This window comes from Botryllus schlosseri, chromosome 13 (genome assembly GCF_051294905.1).
Source record: "Botryllus schlosseri isolate E-star chromosome 13, Bs_hap1, whole genome shotgun sequence".
In the NCBI taxonomy this organism is placed as follows: domain Eukaryota; kingdom Metazoa; phylum Chordata; class Ascidiacea; order Stolidobranchia; family Styelidae; genus Botryllus; species Botryllus schlosseri.
The window spans coordinates 13,183,179-13,208,372 of NC_137248.1; the positions used below are offsets into that span (position 1 = coordinate 13,183,179).

At 36.8% G+C, this 25,194-nt stretch overlaps 1 protein-coding gene across 1 annotated transcript in view; it reads right to left on the reverse strand.

Moving 5' to 3' along the window:
• The window catches only part of LOC145454625 (uncharacterized), a 93,881-nt gene that overhangs the window by 47,272 nt on the left and 21,415 nt on the right, over positions 1-25,194 (reverse strand). Inside the window, exons 20-49 of the mRNA XM_080332617.1 lie at positions 25,064-25,181; positions 23,797-23,893; positions 23,545-23,737; positions 23,243-23,485; positions 23,072-23,177; positions 20,686-20,815; positions 20,104-20,300; positions 18,181-18,351; positions 16,823-17,128; positions 15,943-16,194; positions 13,848-13,973; positions 13,236-13,480; positions 12,455-12,690; positions 12,322-12,398; positions 10,271-11,496; positions 9,658-10,046; positions 8,769-9,043; positions 8,504-8,703; positions 8,330-8,438; positions 8,046-8,269; positions 7,630-7,729; positions 7,200-7,422; positions 6,510-6,677; positions 6,356-6,449; positions 5,545-5,645; positions 4,873-4,941; positions 3,186-3,320; positions 2,949-3,125; positions 2,460-2,572; positions 1,147-1,344 (exon numbers count right to left, since the gene is read on the reverse strand). Coding sequence (XP_080188743.1) covers positions 1,147-1,344; positions 2,460-2,572; positions 2,949-3,125; positions 3,186-3,320; positions 4,873-4,941; positions 5,545-5,645; positions 6,356-6,449; positions 6,510-6,677; positions 7,200-7,422; positions 7,630-7,729; positions 8,046-8,269; positions 8,330-8,438; positions 8,504-8,703; positions 8,769-9,043; positions 9,658-10,046; positions 10,271-11,496; positions 12,322-12,398; positions 12,455-12,690; positions 13,236-13,480; positions 13,848-13,973; positions 15,943-16,194; positions 16,823-17,128; positions 18,181-18,351; positions 20,104-20,300; positions 20,686-20,815; positions 23,072-23,177; positions 23,243-23,485; positions 23,545-23,737; positions 23,797-23,893; positions 25,064-25,181 — 6,298 coding nt within the window. The remainder of the gene's footprint in view (positions 1-1,146; positions 1,345-2,459; positions 2,573-2,948; positions 3,126-3,185; positions 3,321-4,872; positions 4,942-5,544; positions 5,646-6,355; positions 6,450-6,509; positions 6,678-7,199; positions 7,423-7,629; positions 7,730-8,045; positions 8,270-8,329; positions 8,439-8,503; positions 8,704-8,768; positions 9,044-9,657; positions 10,047-10,270; positions 11,497-12,321; positions 12,399-12,454; positions 12,691-13,235; positions 13,481-13,847; positions 13,974-15,942; positions 16,195-16,822; positions 17,129-18,180; positions 18,352-20,103; positions 20,301-20,685; positions 20,816-23,071; positions 23,178-23,242; positions 23,486-23,544; positions 23,738-23,796; positions 23,894-25,063; positions 25,182-25,194) is intronic.

Consider the following 25,194-nt stretch of genomic DNA (forward strand, 5'->3'; position numbering starts at 1 on the left):
TATCAACATGCTCAGAATTCAACTTGGACGTGCACCATTCAGTATGAGAAAGATGGAAATCAAAACAGCAAAAAAAATAAAAGTAAATGATAATCAAGTCAGGTTCAGGCAGTGTTGGGATGACTCGAGTCATGACTTGACTCGAGTCACTTTGCTAAAATGACTTGACTTTACTTGACTCGGTGTATCAGAAATGCGGATTGACTCGTGACTCGAAGTAAAATTAACGAGTCAATTTCAAGTCATCAAACAAACAATGTCGATAAAATCACTCTTCATGGTCGGATTGTTCGCGAAACGCTGGTATAACCCGTGAAAGCGACCAATCATTTAATGATTGTGCGTTTTACTGAATCTCCATTGTTCACTCATAAATAAATTGACCACAATCGATATGATCGGAGCATACATCTTACGCTGTCGCAAACTAGTATAGTAGAGTAATTTAATGGCAAAATGTATACTTCCGTTCTCTGTTCTTACCTTAACCAAACTTCTTGTTTTATTGAAATTGAATTCGAATATAGTTTATATAGTCCTCGACCATTGGCGCAGGCTCGAATTGTTTCATATCAATTTGTAAATGGGTAATGTATTGCATCTGATAGTTCGTTTCTCTATTCTCTATTTTGGCTGGTAACTAAACTGAGGCTATGCAATTACTTATGTAGTTTAGCATTTCTATGTATATGTGAGCGACACAGCGCCTTCTTACGTGCATATTTAACTCTATATTCGTTCATCGGTTCAGAATCAATGACCACTCAATCTGTATTTCAGACAGCTAGCAAAATACAATGACGTAAGCATGCCTCATACTTCGAAAAGGACTTGAATTGTGGCTTGACTCGTGACTTGACTTGACTTGACTCGACTTGACATGAGCCACCTTCAAAAATCGAGTGATTAGACTTGACCCGAGTCAAAATCTGCAATGACTCGAAATGACTCGTGACTCGAAGGTAGTGACTTGATCCCAACACTGGGTTCAGGATATCTGTTTATATCTCAAAATCACTAGGAGAAAACTACACTAACAAATATAAACATGAAATGATGTATCCAAAAGCACAAAAATTAATTTATGTGTGTCATAGAAGTAACATACAATACATGCAGGCTAACAATAGTAAATGAAAAAATTACCGAAATAGGAGCAACTCCACTGAATGAATAGAAATGCTCGTATGACGTCTTAGGTATGCGAGTGTCCAGTATGTAACGCATCTCCAGAGTTTCTGGCAACTCCAGCATGATGATAGCGGATTCGCTATTGTTGCTCATGTAATCATGCATATACGAAAAAAACATGATGGAGAACGGTTCGGAAAATTCTTCAAGACTCTAAGGAAAATAGAGTGCCTTTGATAGAAAATTTTGATATCATTTTGATATATTACAGTAAAACAATTTATCAATGTATATTAAAGGGCGAAAAGGGTTTTGAGAAACAAGGCGATATGAATAAAAACAAAGACGGCATCTATTGAAAATATGAGATCTCCGATATTATTGTAAGTCTTCAATTTTTAATCCATCAGTAAAAAAACACTAGAAATACGGTGTTTCGAATGGCATATCTGCCTTGTTTGCAAAACCTTTTAAATCATTGTGGATCTTGGTCAAAATACCTGTGGATTTCCTTTAGTTTCTCGTATATGGTTACTTTAAATTTGTGCTTCGAAGATGATTACCACTCCCATATTACAATAATAAGTACCAACCTCAATACTAAGCTAACTGTGAGGTTCAGCCGCGTATACAAATTTCATTTTAATGGTCATTATCGCTTTTTATCTTTTCAACCTACGCTTGCATTTCAACGTCTATAGCAGGATCTACTTAAACACTTTTACCTTGCTGAATATCCTTATGAAGCAGTGGTTCTCAACCGGTGTACCGATTGGACTACCCAGGGGTGCCGGAGAAAATGAGGTAAAAAGGGGTGCTGTCGACATATAACAAAAATTAGGGATGTCTAAGTTATAAGTAGCGTTTGAGAAGCTGATGACTAAATACAAAGGTCGTAACCGGCGATGAGGGAGATATTGAGGCTTTGACGAAACTATTTTTAGTCACCAACATCAGAGTCTGGGGAGGAACACAGTAAACAGTGATATGACATTAGTTGAACAGCTTTTTTATTCATTAGATTCCCAAATCTTGAACACATGGAACTCGAAGTGAGAGGGTGCCGTGAACTATGTTTCCATTACGTAGGGTGCCGTGAGGTCATAAGAGTTGAAAACCATTGTTATAGATCTTTCACATGGAATTCTGAAAGACAACCGTTGACAGCAATACCCTCGCAATCGACACATACAGCAATGGTAAAGATTCGAACTACATGCAAATATGGCAATTGAGTAGATGTTGAAATCAGGTAAATATTTGCAGTCACTTTGTAAAAATTTTACACAAACGAAAATCTTCCAAATTACAGCCAATGATTCCTCTACCTGAACGAAAGCTATATCCCACACAGCAATATCGATCTTCAAAGCAACTTCATCAATGATGGTTGAGATCAAATCAGTGGTAACAAACTCAACCAGACGAACATGCCTGAATGCTGAAAAAATTTAAATTCATTTTTCATCTATGACTCGTACTTTACTAACACGATAATAAGTCGTCAGCTGTGGTAATTGAGAGTTGGCAGCTTAACACTATCCTGCACCAGATGGTTTGTTTGATATCCGAGTTGTACTATAAGAGTTTCAATTAATCAAATATTTGATTGTGCATTTGAACTACTTTTATATATGATTATACTATATGATTCAGTTTGGTTTATCAGCAATTTTTATCAGTTCAATACACCACAAAAATTGCGATACAATGAAAAGATGGGAAGGTGTCGAAACGACTTGGAGTAGTCTTTAGAATCATCTATATTATATCTATATATCCATCATATCTATATTATATAATTTTCTTTAACATACTCTGGCAATTTTCTGCAATTAGTGGAACAGTATCAAGGTTTTTTGTTAATCCATTGCTGATAGTCGCCGGATGTCCCATAGGTCGCATGGTAACTACTGCTTTGATTTTGATTTCTTCATTTTTACATGCTTGAAGAAGAGTTTCGTCATCAACTTCTGCAGACATTCGCTGTTCTCCTATGCACAGTGAAACTAGGCGTTTTATTTCTGCATCCGGTATTAGGAAAATTCTTTTACCCGTGATTGGTCCTTCACAGATGTAGTATGCATTGTGCAAACAATTAAGGAACTTAAATCCGTGTATGCTGCTGTACATTAAAATTCTTCCACATTGATCGCTCGAAAAAGTGTCAGATATATATCTTCCGTCATCTGAATGGAGAACACTCAAGAGTTAATAATATGAAATGTGTACAGCGAAAACTTGGTAGGAATTTCCTTGAGTAGGTCAACGAAGTCAGTGTTACTACTCAAGCAAATACAAGTATGAAGTTCATGGACATGGCCGAACTATTTGAAATAGAAGATGAAGATTTAAAAAGGACTCGACTAAATAGTTTTGAAAAGTGGATTTGGTCCATGGGTCACATACTTGTAGCAGTTAATTGAAGGTGGTCACTTTCAAATTGCAGGGTGCATATTCGCGACAAACGCAAAACAACCAAAGATTTGCCAATATATATCATGTTACTGTGAATCAGGGGCTGTTTTACCAAGTTGTTGTTTCCAAATGTTTCAGGCACACTATTTTATGTTTAGATCTGCAGAAAGGAGTGAATTGATTGTGATATCTTTAATGTGCGACTGTTTCATTCTTAGCTTATCTGATAAATGATTTTAAAAATGTAATCAAGTCCAACCAAATTGCTAAAGATTAATTCAACCAACTGAGTAGAATCAGATGTGGGTGAGAACACCCGAGTTTTCCGTTTTCAGAATACTTCACAATATAAACTTTATCGTTTCTAGATTCTATCAGAGGCAGGATAGATAGATGCACAAGAATTTCATGAGTGTTATTTCTATGAGAACAGGTTGATACTAGGGTTGTAACCAAGTCACAAGGTTCCGAGACACAAGTCAATCTCACTTCTATAGTTTTTACTCGAGTCAAGTCGAGTCATTTTCAATTCACCACCGAGTCAAGGCCGAGTCCAAGTCAGCTAGTACAGGATCGAGTCTGAGTCATAGTGTTTTGACTCGAATCCGAGTCAAACTCATTATGTTCAGTTCACTGTTCAGTTTCCAGTTCAATCCGGTTCAACCCACTCTTTCAACTCTGCTAGAGTGATATAGAATTGCTGGCATTCCTAATAAAGTCATTTTCCTCAGTTTGGCACTATTTTCCAAGTATCCGGACTGATAGACAAAATATCAATGATGTGGTAACTTTACTAATATTCGAAGTCACAATGAAATGTCTACCTTAACCGTTCTAGTCTTGAGTCATATGATTTTGTTCGAGTCATGTACAATGACTCGAGTACAAGTCGAGTCAATACATAATAAGACTCGAGTCGAGTCAATATACAAATTGACTCGAGTCACAAAAAAATCACGACTCGAGTCATTACAAACCGGGTTGATACAGACCCTGATTTGAGCTTAACAGATTAATAACTTCATTGCCACTCGTCATTTTGTATTAGTCGCGAAGTTGCATCTTACAATTTTGAAAACCGTCAACAGCACTTGGCTGATAGAAACACACAACACCTCACAACATTCTACTTCTTCCGACTATTTCCGTCATTACCTCTCAGACCAGCCATAGTAGTATTGGCACTCTCCAAACCATTGATTTGAAGGTAAATGATTAAAATTTATTGACTCAATTCTTCTTCTACTTCTCCTTGAGCACCAACAGTGACTGGCTCAAATCCACATGAGTAGAATCCCCCTGAACATGCGAGTATCAACTTACATGAATTCAGCCGGAAATTCGAACCATCCTCCCATGTCCAGCTACCAGAATTTGTTACATCAGAAACACCTGCAACATGCATAATACTGAAAGGAAAATTACCACTCTCCATAAAGCTATAGATATCATATATATTTCTAGCCATGTAACAATTAGGTACCAGAATGGGGAAAATATTTGAAGCTGTATAACAAGTGTGCTTAAGCATTGTAGATTAACTATCTTAGTTTTTCATAGAAACAGGCTGAATACTACTAGCCCTTTTTCAGTTACTGACAATTGCATTGAGAGCATGATGAAATTGTTTGTTTGAGATTGTACAGCTATACGGCGTTTTTAGAATTAAATCAGAAAGTTCCTGATCATTTACGTAGTTCATGTGAAGAAAATTCTGATGATTAAAAATGGAAAAGAGCATCCTGGAAGAAACATATCACTTGATATTTATCTGGACCTCATTAACATGCAACCTTTGGATTGATACAAATCATCATCGGAATAACTTATCAAGTATATGTAATGCCTAATTACAACACAAGGTTGCAAATTGTCGAATCTTATTTGCAGTAGCATTCGATTGAATTGGGAGATAAAATGAAAGTGAAAATATTCAGCGAAATTTATTTATGCATATGCCAGTGTGGTTACAATAAAAGAAACCTTCAGCTGTACCTATCCAAAAGGAGTTATGGCGATAATTTGAAGATCCTATATTCTGTAGAAAATTGAAAACATCATCTGTCTTCGGCAACGCGATTCTGTACCCAATGTCCCTGTAAAATTGATATATGATGAAAAACAGTAGAAAAGCTATAGCAAAAATGAGCCAACGGATATTATTATTACAATATTCATCTTCGAATTGAAGGAACACCAGCTTACTAGGGAATATTTATCTAAGCAATGTTTGACAGCATGTGAATTCTTTATTCATACTGTTTCTATCGGATGACCAGAATATGAATAGGCCGATTGGTCATTGGTGATAATCTACAATGAGACCTTGGGTACTATGAAAAGGGTTGGTGATACAGTCGGAATCACAGCAGTACATGAGAGGTATTTCAAAATGCATTTGGGGGGTGCATATGACCAAGGGATAACTCCAGTTAACAGATATTATAATTCCTTTCTTGAACGTTGATCTGACAAATTGAGCCATTTTACCAATGCATTACAGAATTTTATATCGTAAATAATTTCCAACTATATTTACACATCACGTGGTTCGTAAAGAAACATATTGTGAAACCACATTTATTTATCACAGAATCACATATGGGTAATATTACTTGGGTATTCAAAGACTTATTTTATCGAAAATGATGCAAAAATTATATCTTAATTCCACATAATTCGTTATCAGCTAGAATGAATTAATGTGATAATAACTTCAAGCTGTACAAATATACCTCATTGCGCGTTCCAAGATATACTTCAATACCCAAAAGAAATTTGTAGAAAGCTCTACCAGTTTACTTACAAGCAAGCTTTTTTGGCTTCCGAAAAAGTGTGTGCATCCAAAAAGAACTTGTAATAATATGAGCCATATATATGAGACGACGTTTCTCCGTCATCTAGAAGAGCAACAATGTCAAGTTTACACCTACTATAGATAAAATGCACAGTTCACCTACTTTTGCTAAAATCCAAAAGACTCAAATTCTGATTGAACGCAATTTCTTTAAACTTTGATCCATCATCACCTAGCGATACATTCAACGACGCGATAGAATTTCCAAATTCAAAATCTTCAGAGTTTCCATTCCTTGTGAATGAAAATTTGATTCCAATGTCGATTTTACCTGAGAATTTCATTATTTATGGAGTAGTAAAACAAAAATTTGAAGAGTATCATCAAGGTAATCGCAATTCAGTTTTACCAACCCATCCGACCTTTGACAGCCCATATTCATAGCCTGGAATGATGTCTGATTTCTCAGCTGTACTTAAGTTACTAAGAATTGAAAGCAACGTTACCAATGCTGATGAAATTCTCACAATCACATCACCCCAGAAAACTTTCCACAGCTCCCGAAATTCAGATATGCCGACAAAAACATAGGTTCGATTCGTATGAATAGTCAAAACTCTATTGCTATGGTACCAATTACTAAAAATAACAATAAATGTTAACCAAGACAGTATATGGATGATGTTTTGTGACTTCAAGTCAGTTATGCAGGACATTATAGCCATGAAAGAAATACCTATTTAAGCAATTGGTGCCCAGGTTTATTTTGAGATATGTTAAACATACTCTCTACGGCTTCGACTCCTGACCATTGCGAAGAAATTTAATCATTAACAACCCTCACATAACACACCTTCCGCAAACGTAGTTTCAATATCTTCAACACTCATTACGATGGGGGGAAGAGGGAGGTTTTCGCGATATGCGTAATAATACGAGCATGCTTCCGCAATATCATCAATAGGAAGGGTCACAAAGTTATTTTGAATTATCGACTCGTCCAGGAAATTGTCGTCAAGAACAATTATGGAGACATATGAAGGCATTTCCTCGCAAACAGAATCCGTTATTGTCATCTGAAAATCAAAATTTATTAAGTCAGAAAAAGTGCAGTAACTTTATACCATGAGAATCAAATATGTATTGTTGTCATATTTAATCCATAACCACGGCGCTACTTTTACTGCAGAAAAAATATGATTTGTATGCCATGAATTGTATGGTATGCCTTCCTAGTACAAAAAATATACTTAAAATCCCAAGAAATGTAAAAAGCATCTCACCATTTGCCAGATTTCAAGCTCCTTCGTAGCAAACGAATAATGTGCATCCTGTAGCACCACCCTAAGTTTTGATTGATTGCCAAGTTGGATTGCAAATGATCTAAAAAAATGATATGTTGTCCAATCTAATGGGAAATATGATGTCTTCTCTTTTTAAAATGCAGCATTCTTAAAACATTTCCATTTTTCTACAATATATATTTCTGAAAGTCAGCTAGAATCCCAAGTGGAAGCAAACAAGCTAATCTAATCATACAGCTTTCTTGCGATTCTGAACAAATTGAGACTGAAGATAACGCAATGTAGAATATATAGTTCTTGAGGATTCGAATGTTACATGTTGCAAGTTTGTGCTGGTATATGGACATGGTGCTAGAACATATCTACACGTATATGTACATGTACAATTTACATACTCAAATTCATTTCTCAACAGACTGATACTCGTCAGGGAATCGGCAATAGGTTGACTGTGATACATGTAGCGAAGGTGCAGTTTCGAATTTGATATAGCTGCAGTCAGCATATTCCTGGCGTACAAAATGCCAGTCACCAGAAATTGCGATGCGCCGGCTTGGTGTATCAACCTCATTGCATTTGAAGAAATAGCATATACATCTCCTGGACATTTCAGGACAGCCTAAAGCAAAACGCGCAATATCAAGACTTATTAAAATGAACGGTCCTGTGGATTCATTACCGTGGAATGAATAACATTATTCGTTTCGTCTGATTCCTCCAGTAAATTGTTATGGTCAAGATGGACACGCAGATTCATATCTCCACAATATACCGACGGATACCTCATCCTTTTTGAAATAGGAAAAATAAGCAATTATAACGCAAATGAATCCGAATTTTACAATGCATATACCTGTCTATGAAATCGACCGTCATGTTTCTAGTAACTGAGTCAGTATTGTCGGCGGGGTTTTTAATCTGAAAATCACTCAAATCTGCTTCTGCTAACACACAAATACGAGTAGCGGCATTCGACTGAGGCTTGGAAAGGCATAGCTCAATTTCGAGAGTTGTATCTAGGGTGATTTCAGAATGGTGCTGATGCAGTTCAACCTGTAACAATGAAATATTACACACCGTATTGAATTATACTGACGATTTGACTAAGAGAAACTCACATTAACTGAAATAGTTGAAGATAGGTTTTGATGGTATATGTCTACAGTCCTTTGAAACACCCCAGAAATGTCAAACTGTGAGCATGTGCACATCAATCTGCTTTCCATGAGGACAGGTCTTATGTCCGTGTACTTATAGTAATTCTTTTCGAACCAGTCAACAGTAGGATTGAGTTCCACTGCAAGTGTACTGTTTTGACAGCAGACATTGAAGTCAAAACCTTTTTCCAATGCAAACAATTTGGTCACTTTTCTTAGTGTGGTAAGCTCCGATTCTGTAACAATTTCTCCGTGTTATTAGAGTGCAGTGATAAAACAGGATTACTGGTCTATGACAGTATCCTCATTTCCTTTAAAGATAGAGTAAAACGTCAGTTTAGATTACTTTGACTTGAGGAGTCATATTATTCTGCTGATAAGATGCAAGATTAATATAAGCAGACATTCTGCTATCAAATGTTCAACTCCAACCAACGGAATACTAAAAAGGGAACAGGGTAGTGTTGCACTACTGATATGTATATAAAAGAATGCAGAGTTGCTTGAAAAACTCATGCAATTAATAGCTTTGCATGCTATCAAATTAATATATACCTACCAGATTTAAGCAAACGATTTGGCTTAAATGGTCATTTTGCAATATTGGGAATATTAAATCTCATTTCATCACTACCATGTCTGATTCAATGCAATATGTCTTACTCTGCGCTGTGCAGTTTAATCAGTGCATATATCCATAATTAAAATATGTTCCTCAACTATCTTTAAATATGGAATCTACAAACTTATGACATGTCAAGCGTTAACATACACAGAAATGTTACCGAAATATGAAATTTACCAATATTGAGTAAACATACGACTCCAATAACGGTGCTTGCATATTTACCTTGTATATCACCATCTTCTATTCTTTTGTTGCTGACAATTTCATGCCGTACATCGGAATCTCTTATCTCAACCTTCACATATATGTCAGTCAGCCTTTGAAATTCAAATGCGTCTGGTGAAGCAACATTGAAAGATATTTCAAGCATTTTCCCTCCCTCTTCATGATAGAAGTTATGATTTAAGGTGGAGATGAGTAGCTTATCGCCAGGGCAACGTATAAAGATGTTAGATGTCACCACGTTATTGACTGGTGATATTTCTTCAATAATATCCCCATGTGAGAGATATGATGCTTCGCATATGAATGAAACCGTCTGTCCGCAATTCCCCACTACTGTGGACAAGTTTTCAGTCCTTACTGAATGCATCATCTTGACTCCAAGTGTACTAAATTGAAAAATAAAATTTCAATCACTTTGTAATCATTCCCAAAATCATATTCGAGATGACAACTAACATGAAATAGCAGCGAAAGGGCCACGGATATTCATAAGAGTCATGGAAATAGATGAAAAAAGTCAGCAGTGTTTCTATAGTGGAGTTATCGAAGAAAAGCATTCATTGATATCAGAAGCTCAGGAGAAAACACTGCTCTGCAGATTGGTACTCACTCTGAGGTCACGACAAGTACTGAGCTTGAAATGTCCTGTGACAATACTGTAACGGTGTCTCCATTCTTAATTTTGAATACAATCTTCAAGTCCCGGTCCGAAATCAAGGGATCAACATCAGAATATAACAGCTCAGTCTTGGAAGCGATGACAGATGTCTGCAAAGTCTGCTTGACATCCCACACATAGGTATCAGAAGTATTATCACTTTCATGAATTCGCAAATCAGAGAGGCGGAGATCCATAAACCTCATTCCAAATACTAAGTACGCCATAATCGGATATGTAGAGCAGTTAATTGTGACTTCTCGAGTAAAAGGTAAGGGTACAAACTCTCCATTTATGTGAAAAATGGTAAAATTCAGTGTTCCGGGAACCATTTTGAGATGCTTATTCGACGAGCATACCTCCTCGTATGCCATCGCGGTAAAAGGTATATCCAACTCTCGTGACCCAAAAGGACCCAACGTTAATGTTGACGACAGATTAAATTTCGCAAAATTGGAAGAACAGTTGAAATTTTCTGCGTGAACACAAACGCCCAGTCTGAAGTCTGTTAACATGGTATTTTCGGGAGAAAGATTCTCCACCAAAAACGATACCGATGATCTGTATTCAAATGTCGGATACATTACTTCGTGGTCTGGCGTCAAGTGAACATGGTCGATGGCTAAGCGGTTGCCACAAATAACTTTGCCAACATGTGTGTTCTTTTTGTCTAAAATTTCCAAGGACTCGCTCAAAATCATTGCTGCCACTTCGATATGTTTACCACATTCGTTGGATGGGAGTTCATACAATAGAGTCACTGCACATTCGAGGTACACAATATCATCAGAAACACGAATGGTGTCTGCATTGTCAAACATTTGCGCGATTGTCATATTCTCAATGAATGATGCATGTATGCGACTATCAGTTAGCACATCCACGGAAAACGCAATTTTCGACCAGCACTCTCCAGCAAATCTGATTTCGCATGAGACTATCATTTCAGCAATATCACGGGCTGATAAATTCTCTGGCAGTTTTTCTATCCTCATCTTCACCGACGTCTTGATTCTAAAGACAATTTCTTCTGCCAATCGGTTGTCAATTTGAGCAAAACCCGTTTTGCTTATGGCCAGATCTCTGATGGTGAATGTTATCGGAAAATCGCTGCATATTTTGGACTCGAATGGAACTGTCATCTCCACAATGTTGTCGGCTTCGTTCAATTCATCGATCTGTTGAATATCGATAAGTGTTTTTGTGATCGATTGTTGAACTAATTGATTTGATATTCAATGTAAGAATGAAGTTTATTTTGGCTGTACAGTAACTACACATGTTTGTTTGTGAGTAAATTTGGGAACATATAACTTTTTATAATATCGGATATTACAAAGGAAAAGAAGTAGAGCATAATTATGAGACACAAAGTCATATCGCATGAAATCAGAAACTGGAGACAATTCCTATCCCTACGCAATAGTGCTCGAGTTCACCAAGATATCATGGGTTGTATTTACTGAGTAGTAGCTGTTTTTCTTTTATCTGGATTGCCGAAATTAGTACGCACCTTCTGATAAAATCAGGAATTATGTTTACAAATTTCACGCAGTGAAGTGTTTCACCAGTTATTTGCTATCTGGCAGAGATATTTGAGATTTCTAAGTTCGCTAGTGAGCAGAAGGTGGTAAATTTAGTAGAATATTTTCCAAATCAACTAAGTAATTTTGTAATTTAAGCATTCCCTATGACATAAGATAATACAGATCTATGGTAACTCCAAACTTGATATTTTGCCTAAGCAGATCATCAGTGGTTTACGTATTAGTATGAGTGGCGTTCGAACTAAATATATACCAACGTAGCTATTGAGGCCAATGAATGTACATATTCTGAAAATATAAGCTGCAAATTTGTGATATCACTTTCAGGATCAGAATGTCAAAGAATGAAAATAAACAATTCATTGTTGCGTCTATTTAGTAATAATGTTGTTAAACCCTGAGATATTATTGCGTGACCAAGTCACCGACATGAAAAACAAACTTTCAAGGTCATACCTGCCCATTTCTTCCATCAGAATAATCACTGTCATCACTGTCAATCCAAGCCACAAGTTGGCATTGGTCCGAAGCACCTACAAATGATCAAAACTATGAATCTGAAATTTTCAAACCCAACATAAGAACGCACCTGAACAACATACTCTAACCACATCCTGCACCGGTATAACTATATCTCCAGATATATACAGGGTTTGATCAGTTACTGATATTGGGCTCTGCATCATTGAGATCTGATCGGCAGACTTTTTCGAATCAAGTTTGAGACTTGCTTCCGGATTAAACAACTTCATCCCGGACAGATATATGTTGAAATTGAATTGGAAAACATTACGCCGATCTTCGGGTATCCCATTCAATTCAAACCTGCCAATTGATGGATACACGTCTACAGTGAAACATCAATAAATCGAAAGTGTCCATAGAAAAGTCATAGGCTAATCAACAACAAAAAATACTATTTCAAATCAAAATATGAAGAAAAAAAAAATCATTTTTTTGAGCAATTCACATAATAACTTGGCTTACATCGCGTTTGCAATAGACCTATTACTCTTAATTTTACATTTAATTTCGAGATTGAACGTTACATACATTGAAATAACCAGCAGTCTGACTTATCCAATGCACTCTATTCAAAAGATATAATTAAAACAGGAATATATCAGATCAAATGAGTTACAAAGTTGTATTTATTTCAGCGAGACATTTATAGGTGCTACTTTAATTGCTTAAGTGACAAACCAGTTGACTGACAGCTCAATTAATTTGATCATACCATTGTCACTCAGATAAAATAAAACTATTAGAACTTCTCAAATGAACGCCATTTTCATATGTCACTTCAATAAACTATGACTCAGTTAATAGTTTTCGATTAGGAAATATACAGCTGGGTCTAATGTGATTACCTTTCCGAGTTGGCTGATGTTCGGACAGCAAGATTGTACTGGACATGAATTTCAGCATCTACTGTATCAAGTGAAGGATAGAGTATGTAGTTGATGCCAAACTTTGGCGAGAGGTTGATATATTCCACCGTGTCACACGAGAGAATATTAAAATTGTCTGTAGCTTTGTTATTCTCAACAACAATTGGATCCAGACTGGATGTATAGCTTGAAGATCCAGGTATGATCTCCACATGAACATAACGCTAAAGAAAGAACATTATGTTAAAATCAGATTAAATAAATGCAATAAATATTTAAAGTTACATCATAGATAACTAATCATCAATCAATATCAGTACTTGGTGTAGTTTGAGGTGGAAGATATCCCTGTTACAATGAAATTTTCCAATACTACAGATGAAATCACTAGATATTGTGACTAATTTTGAAGCAATGCCGATATATGAGTCTATGACTCCTAATGCAATTGACTGTCACACTACCCATTAAATGTATCAAAGAAGCAAATGTAAATATGCAGGAATTTCTATACATATTCTTGGTCGGGTAAACAAAGTAACGGAACTACGAAAATAGGCGTACATGACGGGAAATTCAATAAACACTCACTTGTCGGGTACATGTATCGGTAATTGGGATGACGATAGTTCCATCAACAATGTACTTTTTGATATAGTTGTTTCTGTCAAAACCACTCGATAATGTTGGAGAAGACAGCCATGTATTGTCAATTGTCTGAAAATAAATTTTTCGAACGTGACACTTATTAGATATATTATAATCTAAAACAGGGGTGGCCAACCAGTGACCCGAGAGAAAGTTTTGAGTGGCCCGCAACTTAATTGTCAAAATTAGTTAACAAAAATGTATTACCCAAGTAATTTCTTTTGAACTTACGAGGCCAACCAAAAATTTGATTAGTCTGACCATGAAATTTGGGATGTTGATGAATATAATATCAGTTATGACAGAGTGGCATAGCCAGGGGCCAGCCACATTTTTCGTAGTTCTTCGTACATTATTATGGAGTAGAATATTTCTCCGCAGATTTGACTGGAGATGAATGATAGACGCATGTTCGCCGAATAGTCCATTCCTTGCATACAGAGACTGGGTTTTCATTACATTAATGTTATCGATTATGATGCGTACTAAAACAAATCTTGTTTTCCTCGCTACTGAATCCGGCTCGCTCCTATCAGATGACTAACAATGATACATAAAAGTGACCGTGCAATGATTAGTAAACTGCATGTGGCCCATTGGCCGAAAAGGTTGGCGCCCCCGGTCTAAACGAACTACTATCAAGTAGCTAATTTCATCGCCGACGTGGGAAAGGGAGCGAAATTTATTTTTCAAAAATAAGGTTGTTTTGCGTTGCAATTACGTAAGTGAAACGAGACAACTAACTCATCAGACTTGATGACATAGTCGGTTAGTGCTATATCCCAGGTTTTGGCAGATACATAAGCATAGGCGCCGAACGCTAATTTTCCTTAGGTATGCGGGTTCGATGACGTCACAAAAGAATGACGTCATAATGCGACAGAATTGATATTTAGGGTTAATATAGCATCAATTCATGAGGGTTAAGTGCATGCGTAAATGCCGATTATACAGTCTCCTCATGTTAACGAACTTGCGCGTATGATAAGCTTGTCAACGAGTCCGGAAGTGCTGTCAATTAGCGAGTCCCTGATCGCTCGCGAACGATTAAATACGCCGCTTATCAATGTGTATTACGTAACCTCCGCGACGATTAGCGCAAGTCAAAATGTCCGAGTTGTTATGGAATCTGTTCTATAATGGCACCGATTTCAGGTTGTTCAAACCATACTCGTCTTTTTCAACTCAAGCCTTGACAGCCATTTTCTGATGGTTATGTTTAAGTATTAGCGTAATTCAATTACACATGCACGGCGAACGCACAATCGCACATGTCTGCGGACATTCAATGTCATCCAGTTTCGCGATGTCACTCTTTAATCACAATCGTTAATCAGCACACACCTAACGGCATTGTCTCCAAGCCAGCGAGAGATTGGAGCCAACACATGCTAGGCTCAAGACGCGATAGTTGGCCAATGGCCAGCGATGATATCTTTCGTATCAGGCCTATTGCAGATGCGATTGTGTAGGCAAGCGATGATATCGTGCGCACCAATGCAGATGCGATAGTGCAGGCTAGCGATGGTACAGTACGCACCGGGCCTACTGCTGATGTAATTTTTCAAGCTAGAGAAACTAGGCTTGTTGGAGACGCGATAAATCAAGCAAGCGTCTCAAGCGACGATTGCCGAGCGCATAATTTCGCGATCATCTCAGCGGGAAAGCGCGTGGCGTTACATTGTGCCGCACAGACGAATCTCGCTAATTGGCCGCGCGCAACGGATTACCTCGCTCACATAAGCGGCAGCAGGTAATGTCGTAAACGGAAATACATTGCGATTTGTTCTAAATAACACAATCGGGGTTTATGCCGATGCATGCCAAACTGAATTCTAGGTATGCCGCATACCTAAAAAAATGTCTAGGTATGCATGGCATACCTTGCATACCCAGGTTCGGCGCCTATGTACACAAGGTAGCGGGTTCAGATCCCATTTAGTAGCCATACTTATTTTCTGTGCTACCATTTTAAAGCTTTTTCTTCTTCTCGCCCGCCTCAATGAGGTTAACAACACCGTTATATATTTATACACACCTCCAGATTGATAACATCCAATGCTCCATTAATGTCACTTGATAGCCACAGTTTGAAAAACACATTAGTAGCAAGCCACCCTTCTTGAGAGCTGTCTTTCAGAATCGAACAGAAGTAATCAGCAACGCATTCCATTTCAATCTCCAATTTGACTTTGCTTGTAATCCCAGGATATAATGGCGTGGAAAAGGGGATGAAGTTGAAGGATCCGTCGACAAGTTTGAAGACATCGTAGGTACAGGTTACATTTTTCTAGAAGTTGGTTTGAAAGTGAAAATATGTTAATAAAATAAAGGAATTTAACAACTTTGGTTGGGCAAATATATTTTAAAATGTATGTGAATTTATATACTACTATTGTTGTAGATATGACTGAAGACTTTTTAATGTGGGATACTATAGTAAAGGGATTGCATGATGGATTTAGGGGATAAGACACAGCACATGACATTTTCATATGTATTCATATGCACATTATACTATAATTAAACATTAACTTCGGAAATATAACATATATGAGGATCAATGGTGTTAATATGCATATATGCGTATACATGCGTATATATTGAAAATTGCCTCTTAAACTTATAAAATATCAATATATTCCTGGTAATATTTTCCATGTGATAGGTTTCAATACATTATCATATCACATAATGTCTTATTTGACATCCTCGAGAAAGGGCTTTAGAGAATGTCGGTATGGAACCTGATATGGGAAGGATACAAGACAACAACAAAATTTAGTTCACTGTACATCACTGTTGAAAAATAGAACCAATCAGTCGTATCAATGGCTGGCTAGTTTAAAAAGATCTAAAACAAGGCTATTGAAGGAAGGACGCAGCTTAACAGTGTAGAAAGAGTGAAAATCACATACCCGTACAAATAACTCCTTTTCTGACAATTTCAAGAAATCGGACCGTCCGATTTCACTTATTTGTATTCCGATGAATGGGTTCCCACAATACTTCAAGTTGAATGTCGCCATTTCATATACAAACTGATTGATAATCGAGTCTTTTTGGAAATTTGGAGATTCTGCTGTTGCAAATTGTATTTTGGAAGATTTCCATAATATTGCTCCTGACATTGACATTATTAGCAATCTCTCGTCGTTGTAATCAATATCCTCATTACTCGTCAAGACAAAAGTGAGTATTATGGATGACAAATCCAATTTTTCCTGAAATTGCATTTGAAGTACTGTATTATTTTTCAACACTGGGCGTAAATTTCAATAACACACATACATAGAAATATCCAATATTGATACATTATTACTTTTAAGTAGAGTAGAAGCATAGATATCAATTTAATGAGCACATATCAGAAATTATAACGGTATTATTCTGTGATAACTTATGCAGTAGCCCATTATGGGTTCGGTAAAAACAGCTTAGCATGGCAACATATACAGAGTCCCCGATTTGGCGATAACTGCTCAACGGGGACATCGTCGTGCTCAGGTTGCAGAATCTCTCCTGTCGGTGGACGGTCTATTAGCGCGCCATCAAGACCAGCCAAGTACAATTTATGTATCAATTTACTTATCTTTCAAATCCAGAGCCACACCTTAATATGACAAAATACTTCAATCAGCACTGAATTAAGGTAATTTACTATCTCTAGTAGACAATACAAATGTGGCAGCCCACCCATTAGGGGTGTGTGTGTGTAATGATTGTTAGTTGCTATTGTGATGGTACTGTTATTTCTGGAGCCGCCAAGTGTCTAGCATTGACTACGTGAAATGGACACTTGGTGGACACATGACAATGCATGCTCCCTTCTTGTCTGAACTGGCTGCCGTGAGGACGCAGAAATAAAGCTGTCTAAAAACTATTGTGAATCTCTTTACATAGACTATATTAGGAGGTCTCCCACACAAAGACACTCGCATACATGCTCGCTACTGCCTAACCTCAAGTGAAAAACCGTGTGCAGCCAGAATAACCTCAGCAAATATTCTACATGATTCTAAGGAGAAGGAACAGGTGTGAGCAATCAAGTGTGACGAAACAAATGTAATTACTGGACTGCTACAAATCAATTACCATGGTTTTCACAACTATACCACTTTGCTTGGTATTTTAAACTTGCTAAACGAAGAATTTACCAATATTATGCTGTTTCATTAAAGATTGACAGTCGAATTCAGGCCCCAAAATATTTTCGGACCAAATACAAATATAATCATGATATAAAAGAAGAGCAAACAAACAGAAAAGGTGCTACCATATCAAGTAATCCATGTTGTGAAGTAATCCCAGTTTCAAGTTCGACGGAAACCATTCCAGATCTCACAACAGGTTTGCTCTCCAAACTTTTCTTTTCGATAAAGATTTCACCAGACGTTTTGGCCGCAGACAAAAACATCAGCGGCGTTCTGACGAAATCACAGTCTACCTACAAAAAATCAAGAGAAGATAATCAATCTCACCGTTCCTGAAAGGTCATTGATCAGAAAAGAATTGAGCATAGGTATGATGGCACAAATGAAGTCATTCTGTGATTGTGATACACTAATTCTCTCAGCACATGTCATCACAACCAGCGATTAGTCAAATTGACTTAATTCTAGAATCTAGGTCAGTGGGTCACAGTTTTTTCGATTCATTGACTCCTTATCAAGCACGACACAAATTTTCGCCCCATAAATTTACTGATCTGAAAGAGAGGACACATAATCGGGAATTTATTCACCCAACTCTTATCCCTGGTGAATTGAATAAAAAAGGGTAATTTTTCCGAGTAGGTGCTCGGAAAAATGGTTTCTGCGTCTACTTTCCGTTGAGTTGACCTTTTTTCGCGTCATATGCAGAATAAACCGTCTCCACATGCATATTTTGGCCGTGTTAATTAAATATATCTGACTAGACGTTCTAACATTTTCGACCCCTTGTTTCTCAAAATTGCCCACTGAGGGGCGATTTCACTCACGTTGGGAACCACTGATCTAGCTCTGACAATCCAATGCAATGTTATGCTGATGAGAGAACTCTTTGCTTGAAGGACATCATAACTAGTGACTGATTACACTAACACCAGCTGATGCAGTTTACTTCAGTTTACTTCAGGTTACTAGTTTACTTCAGGTTACTGGCTCAACTTATACAACTGTTGCAGCATTCCTGATGTCAACCGATGATAAGAATGAATAAAAATCAGACTAAAAAGGCCGTGAACTATAGTTTCAATAGTTATCTCATCGATACTACTAGGAAAAGCACCAAGTAGTAAATGTCAAGCTTACATTAGAACATTGTACAAAATTTCAAACAACTAAAAGATAATGGGATTTAAATAGTGATAAAATATCACAGTGCTATTTCATGAACAGATATATATGGAGATTGTGAGCGTAAAGTAGCAACAATAATGTTTGCATGAATCAAAAAATACACAGATGAAATAATATAGATATTAGGGCTGTTCAAAAAAAAACTTTCTTCAGATTTCACTGGCTATGTGATAAAATTGTTAGGTTGATGAAAACAACGCTGCACACCAACTTTGGCTCAATTCCGACCAGCAGAAGCGATTTTCTTGCAGTAGACAGTTTGGAAATTATTATTAAAAAATATAAAAACCTAAATTTTAAAATTTTCCTGTCAACCCCATAAAATTGTTAGGCTGTCCGTAGAGATGATGCACACCAAATTTGGCTCAATTCCAACCACTAGAAGCGAAGTTATTGCTGTAGAAAAAATTTCAATTCCATGATTTTATAATAAATATTTAAAGAGTTGACCACCGCAAATGCTATTTTATTCTAATCAAAATTTTTCTATGGCAATAAATTCGCTTCTAGTGGTTGGAATTGAGTCAGATTTGGTGTGCATCATCTCTACTGACAGCCTAACAATTTTATGAGGTTGATAGAAAAATTTTGAAATTTTTATTTTTTAATGATAGATTCAAAACTTTTTACTGCAAGAAAATCGCTTCTACTTGTTGAAATTGAACTAAAGTTGGTGTTCCGCGTCGTTTTCACCAACCTAACAATTTTATTACATAGCTAGGGAAATCTGAAAAAAAAGGTTTTTTTTGAACAGCCCTAAATATATATAAGCGTCATTCCAAAAACATGCAGAACGAATGATATTTCAAAACATACCCCTTCGAATCCTGTCTGAACAAGAGTCGGGATGCACTTACTTTGATGGGATAAGACTTGTGATTATCGATTTCTTCGGTATCTTGGGGATGCTCAATTGAAAGTATGACATGCAAAATGTCCCGACAGAAATGCTCCGGGATACGTATCTCCATCCGAGCCCCAGTAACGGCGAAATACCCGAAAGGATTCAATTGCTGAGAGTACATGTATGATTCCAACTCCGTGACATTAATCACTGTCAAAATAACACCGTTTATTTGTTTTTCAGCTGAATTGCCCGTCGAGATGGACAAAATTAACTAAAACATCATACACTACTCCTAAACTTGTACCGCTAAAAATATTCCATTTTGTGTGCTTAAACGTTTGTTTTTAAGATATTTGATTACCCACTATTTTCCATACGATCAGTTCTAATTAACTAAATGTATTTCAAGTTGCAGATACATCCCATCACAAAAAATCTTACATCTGAATACTATATTCATATTTATTACCCAAATCTTTTCGACATGCAGCCCAGAAGGGGTTAATATCAGCTATTATGCGAGCATCCAAAAGTCTTGTTTATCTTGGAATATAAGTATCATTTATCAGTGACGTTAAATTAGTAGAATTACCTGAGTATATTAGTAGGTCATCATTGTCCAAAATTGAATCGTGGGACAAATGGAAATTGAAATCAAGTCCGTCTTTATTTCCTCTCAAATTTATGAATCGATCTCCGACGTTTTGAATGCCGATATCAACCTGAACAAGTAATCATAAATAACCATAACTCTGCTCATTAGCCATAGACCAAGAATGTCCTTGTGCTTCATTGCTAACAGTGCAAGAATTTGAGTACATGAATTCAATGGTTTATCTCGATGAAAACTACTTCGTACAGAATGGATTGGATATAGATAGAAGAGAGTGACAAAAAATAGTGATTTAAATCATCACAATACCGAAAACTAATCGTACAAAAGCGGAGAGAGTGAATGCAGTAAAATTATTTTGTGATGCGAATCCTTGATCACTATCATTACCAGTATATCATCCGAGTTGTAAGGATTTACATTGTTACTATTGTAAATAACTGAGAAATTCGAGTATACTACATTTGATAATACATTGACTAGAGATTTTCTATGTATAAAACAGGAATGCCCAATATCCGGCAGAGTGCAATCTACTTTTCGGATGCACATGTAAATGTGATCAGTAGAGCGATTTTTTGGACATGTCAAAAAAGTCAAAATTTTGCCAAAATTGTAGCGTTAGGTCAAAAAAATGTCAAAATTGTTTACACGGTCAAAATTTTTTTGCAACTTGCATTTCGTTTGTATCGTAGATGATTGTGAACTTATTGATATTTGACAGCTTGTAGCCCAATTTATCGGTCTAACGTTGTAGCCGGCCCATTGTCTGCTCATTGTGAATCATAAACGGCCAAATGAAACAAAAAGGTTGGCATGGTGTTATGCTCAACGTGCCGCAATATCCTAACAGAAGCAAGTATGCGTGGGCAATGGGCATTGGTTTTTATATCAACAAGCGCATGATGAAAAATTGTCAGAATGAAGCAACACGGTGAGTCAGCAACAGTATACTGTACACACAGCTTCAGTGTTGCCAGCCAACAACTGCTACTGTTGAGCGTTCTTTCTCCATTCTTGGCAAGCTACGTAGTAAGGACAGACACTTTTTACCCGAGAATGTAGGTAAGTATCTTTCGTTGTACTACAACAAATTTTAATTAGTTCTCCCATAATGCGAGATGTAACTACTGGAATTCTTCATGGGACCAGATTTAGTGGAAATAAAGATCTTTCATGTAAAAAGTTGTCAGTTTTCAAGTAAAAAAAGTTAGCTCAGGCCTAATTACTTCATAATGACAGACAGTTCCAACCAGAAATGAAGATAAGTAGTACAATTCTATGATTTTGCGGGAAACCACCTAATTAACACACGTGAGGTCAAAATTTGGTCAAAATTAAGTTTTTCAATGTCAAAAAAAGCCAAGATTTTGATTTTCAAGGTCGACATCTTTCATTTTTTAGGTAAAAAAAATCGCTCTAGTGATCAGCCAACGTGTTTACTGAAAACGGCCAATACTCATGCTGCCATCTAACTATTCCCAAAGGTGATCAAAATGAAGTACTCCAATGTTTTCAGTGTGCTCAAGTAATTTTTGACTACTTCTGACTCCTTCAACTTCAACTACTGGACAATTTTTTTCAGCAAAACTACTTATTTTTTACAAGTGGAAAGTAGTTTGGCATATGCCTATTGCCTACATCAGAGGTCTCAAACACGCGGCCCGCCAGATCATTCTGTGCGGCCCGCGAATACATTTTAGATTTTTAAGTATTTGACAATATATAAGTGACAGATATATATCTATTTAGGTTTAAAAGTTAAAATTCCTTCTCAAATTGCTCCGAAAGCCTGAAACTATTCATCATACTTCACCATCACATCAATTGCAAACGCTACCATGCTGCAAAAGATTCACTATTTCGCCACATTTCCAATTCATGATGATAAAACCGGACCCTTAGATGATTCGTGACTGAAATTTATAAGTTGTTGTGACTTGGACGCGAACTTTCGTAGAATTACTCGGACTCCTGCAGACTCGATGACAAAATGAGAGTGACTCAAGTGGACTCGGAACGCCGAGTGTCAACAGTTATTTTGTGTTAGATGCAAGGATGGATTTTTTGATTTTCCCTCCAATTCATTGTTGTAAGTGTGCGACCCTCGATCAAATCTTCTTTTTACAACTATTTATTTAAGTGCTGTACAAACTTTAATTTGCTACTTCCATATGATGTAATTTTGACATCTCATGGAAATTGATACTTCTACATGCAACTGTGCATAAATTTGGCTTAATGGCTTAACTTCTGCTTCAGTAGAAACACTGGCTACTTTGACAACCTAAGATTATTTCACAGTTCCAGGCTATCAAACTAAGATACATCACCTAGTTGATCTAGTAGTCTAAAAATAGTTTACCTGTACCGAGTAATCATGCGACACCGGTATTTTGCATGCTTGGTGTATGCCGAATTCTCTCAAAGCGATTGCATTGTTTTTGCACATGGCTCTGAACTTCAGACAGCTGAAATAACACAATTCAATCTTTTAGAAGTAAATACCTGAGATGGATGTAAAGAAAAGATGTACCTGACGGGGCCTCCAATTCCCAATTCATTTTCGGCAGTGTGTATATTAAATTCGTCAACGTGTGACCAACGAATATTACCGACCGCGCTGCACAAGTATATCATTTCTCCACATTTATCAATCAGAGAAGTGCGATTCAAGTATACTCCATCCGTGTCGTTGTAAATCACGCTCCAGACATCATTCTCCTTTTTATGAAACTGAACCGCAGAGTTGGGAAGATTATATCCAAGATGGAAGTTCCTGCAAGGGCACAAAAAAGTGCTTACACATGGTAGAAATAACATTTCATAGTTTTTCACCTGGTTGAAATTAACGGATTCATTACAGATCCGACGAAAAATCTGAGACCAATTTGCGAAGCCGGATTTTGTAACTGGGTGCCGTCAAGAGACAAAGCTTCGATCGTTATGGCGAAAGGTATTCTCGTACCAAGGTATATGAAGGGATCATAGAAATTCGCAGAGAATTCAGAGACTTCCAATCGCAATCCAACTGCAACGGCAAGATTTTGACAAAATAAGTCAAACAGTGTGAACTGAAAATAACCTTACTTGGGTTGCAAAGATCAGCAGCGAATTCGGTAATGTCGAAAAAGATCTGATTGTTGGTAATTTCATCATTCAATTGGTTAGTCGATTTCAAGGTTGTCTGTTGAACATTTTTTAATCAGTAAACAATCACTATTACTACAATGAAAACATTTGAAAGGGCGGTACAGGTCCTATACTTTTCAAAGTCCATATCTTGAGACATGAAATCAATTTAACCAATGCCTCCAACACTACAATATCCCCCGACTCAAAGATATCCTTATTATTTATCATATAATTGATTGATATACGTGATTTGTCTGCTATATCATATAGTAACTAATTTTAAACCGATTACACCACATAGTCCAAATAGTTAACTTGTTTCAACGTGCTTTTAAAGTTGAACTAAAAGTGAGGAATTGTGTTGATGCTTGTTGAGATATACTTATCTTGTTAATGATGCTTTTGGGCATACAACAATCAAGATATAACCACAGGTAGTCAGTAACAGACTTTGTACTTTTTCAAGGTTATTAATCGTCTAATTCCATTGCTTATTCGAGTAATTACACTATCAGACTACTTACACTTCATCAATTTCAAGTAGCCAAGCTTCTGTGTTTCTACGTTTTGAATTGATAAATATATTCATATTGAGAACCCGAATATTTTCGGCTGACACTCGTCAGGCTTAATCGTAAGCAACTAGTTGAGAATTGGAAATTGCATGGTACATCAACAATCGTATCGTCGGTATGAAGTTTCTTCACCCCAAGTATTCAAAATGTCATGCCGGCGACGTCATATTTGGTGATATGGTTGTTGATATACAATGTTCTTTCCAATTCTCTGCTAGTTACTGACGATTACCCCTGACGAGTGTAAGCCGAAAATATCCGGGTTCATTTCAATATGAATATACTTTTCAATTGTATATTGAAGTTCTGTACCTCTAAGAAGCTCTCCAAAGACGTTTTGAATTTTTGTGAAGTTTTATAACTGAATTTACGATTCTTGTAATAGCAAACCCTTTATGACTGGGAAGGAAATCACAATGTGTTTCTTCTGACTAATTACTTGAATGCATACCAGACTTCACATTTCCTCTTCTATTTGAGGTAGTTTCAGCATACCATGAAAATATCTACCACCTAAATTTGAGTAGAATATAATGGCAATACTTCAACTTGTACTCAAATACCAGCAATAACTATTTTGACCACTTTTGCTAATAACAGACAGCAGACATGGATTGTTCTACTTCAAATTATTCTCCAGAACTCACCTCAAGCTCTATTCGCACATAAGCGGTACTGGTGCAAACTGAGTTTCTTTGTAGGAGAAGCGGGATTTTGAAAAACAACCTCATCGGCGTTTTATCACTTGGCGTGTAAAACGGTTCTCTGTAAAAGAATC